The sequence below is a fragment of the Eurypyga helias genome, unplaced genomic scaffold, assembly GCF_000690775.1.
Source record: "Eurypyga helias isolate BGI_N326 unplaced genomic scaffold, ASM69077v1 scaffold316, whole genome shotgun sequence".
Lineage (NCBI taxonomy): Eukaryota > Metazoa > Chordata > Aves > Eurypygiformes > Eurypygidae > Eurypyga > Eurypyga helias.
This window is the reverse complement of record NW_010254444.1, coordinates 27180-27684: the sequence shown is the minus strand read 5'-3', so window position 1 is coordinate 27684 and position 505 is coordinate 27180. Positions and strand designations below refer to the sequence as shown.

Here is a 505-nt window from a genome sequence, read left to right as displayed (position 1 = left end):
ATACTCCAGCTTTCCCTGCAAGCATGCAGTCGGTCAAAGGGAGCATCCTAGCCTTGCCGGAGGGGTGCGACCAGCTCTCGGGCATTCTGCCTGTGAGGGCTGCAGGACCTTCCAGCCCCGTGCCGAGAGCAGGGGGGTCAGGCCAGGGGTCCGGGACAGACACTGCCTGAGCCTCCATCTCTTGGGAGGCCTTGGAGAGTCCACAGGCCTCATTGAAACGTAATCACATATGCTGCAAAGAGCCTGCAAGGCGGTGTCCGCCATCTGCCTTGCTGGCAGCATTGTCCTCGTGGTGCCGAGCTGCAGGACCCCCACCCCACTCCAGCTTCTCCTTGTCCCTACCCTCCAGCCAGCAATGAGCTATCCCCACTCTTCTGCTCTCCTCATCCCCTGGAGTTTCCTGTCAGTAAAAGACCACCCCACACTCAGTGTGCAGAGAAGCTAACATTTGACCTTCTATTTTTCAGGTAAAAAGGCTGGTCCTCCAGGGCCCAATGGTCCCCAA

The 505-nt window shown here is 58.6% G+C and overlaps 1 protein-coding gene across 1 annotated transcript in view; it reads left to right on the top strand.

Annotated features, from left to right (window-relative positions):
* Positions 1-505, top strand: part of EDA (ectodysplasin A) — a gene marked incomplete at its 5' end in the record, with an annotated part of 30366 nt that overhangs the window by 22026 nt on the left and 7835 nt on the right. The window contains one exon of the mRNA XM_010152964.1: positions 468-505. This exon is cut by the window's right edge and continues 130 nt beyond it. Within this exon, the coding sequence (XP_010151266.1) occupies positions 468-505 (38 nt within the window). The remainder of the gene's footprint in view (positions 1-467) is intronic.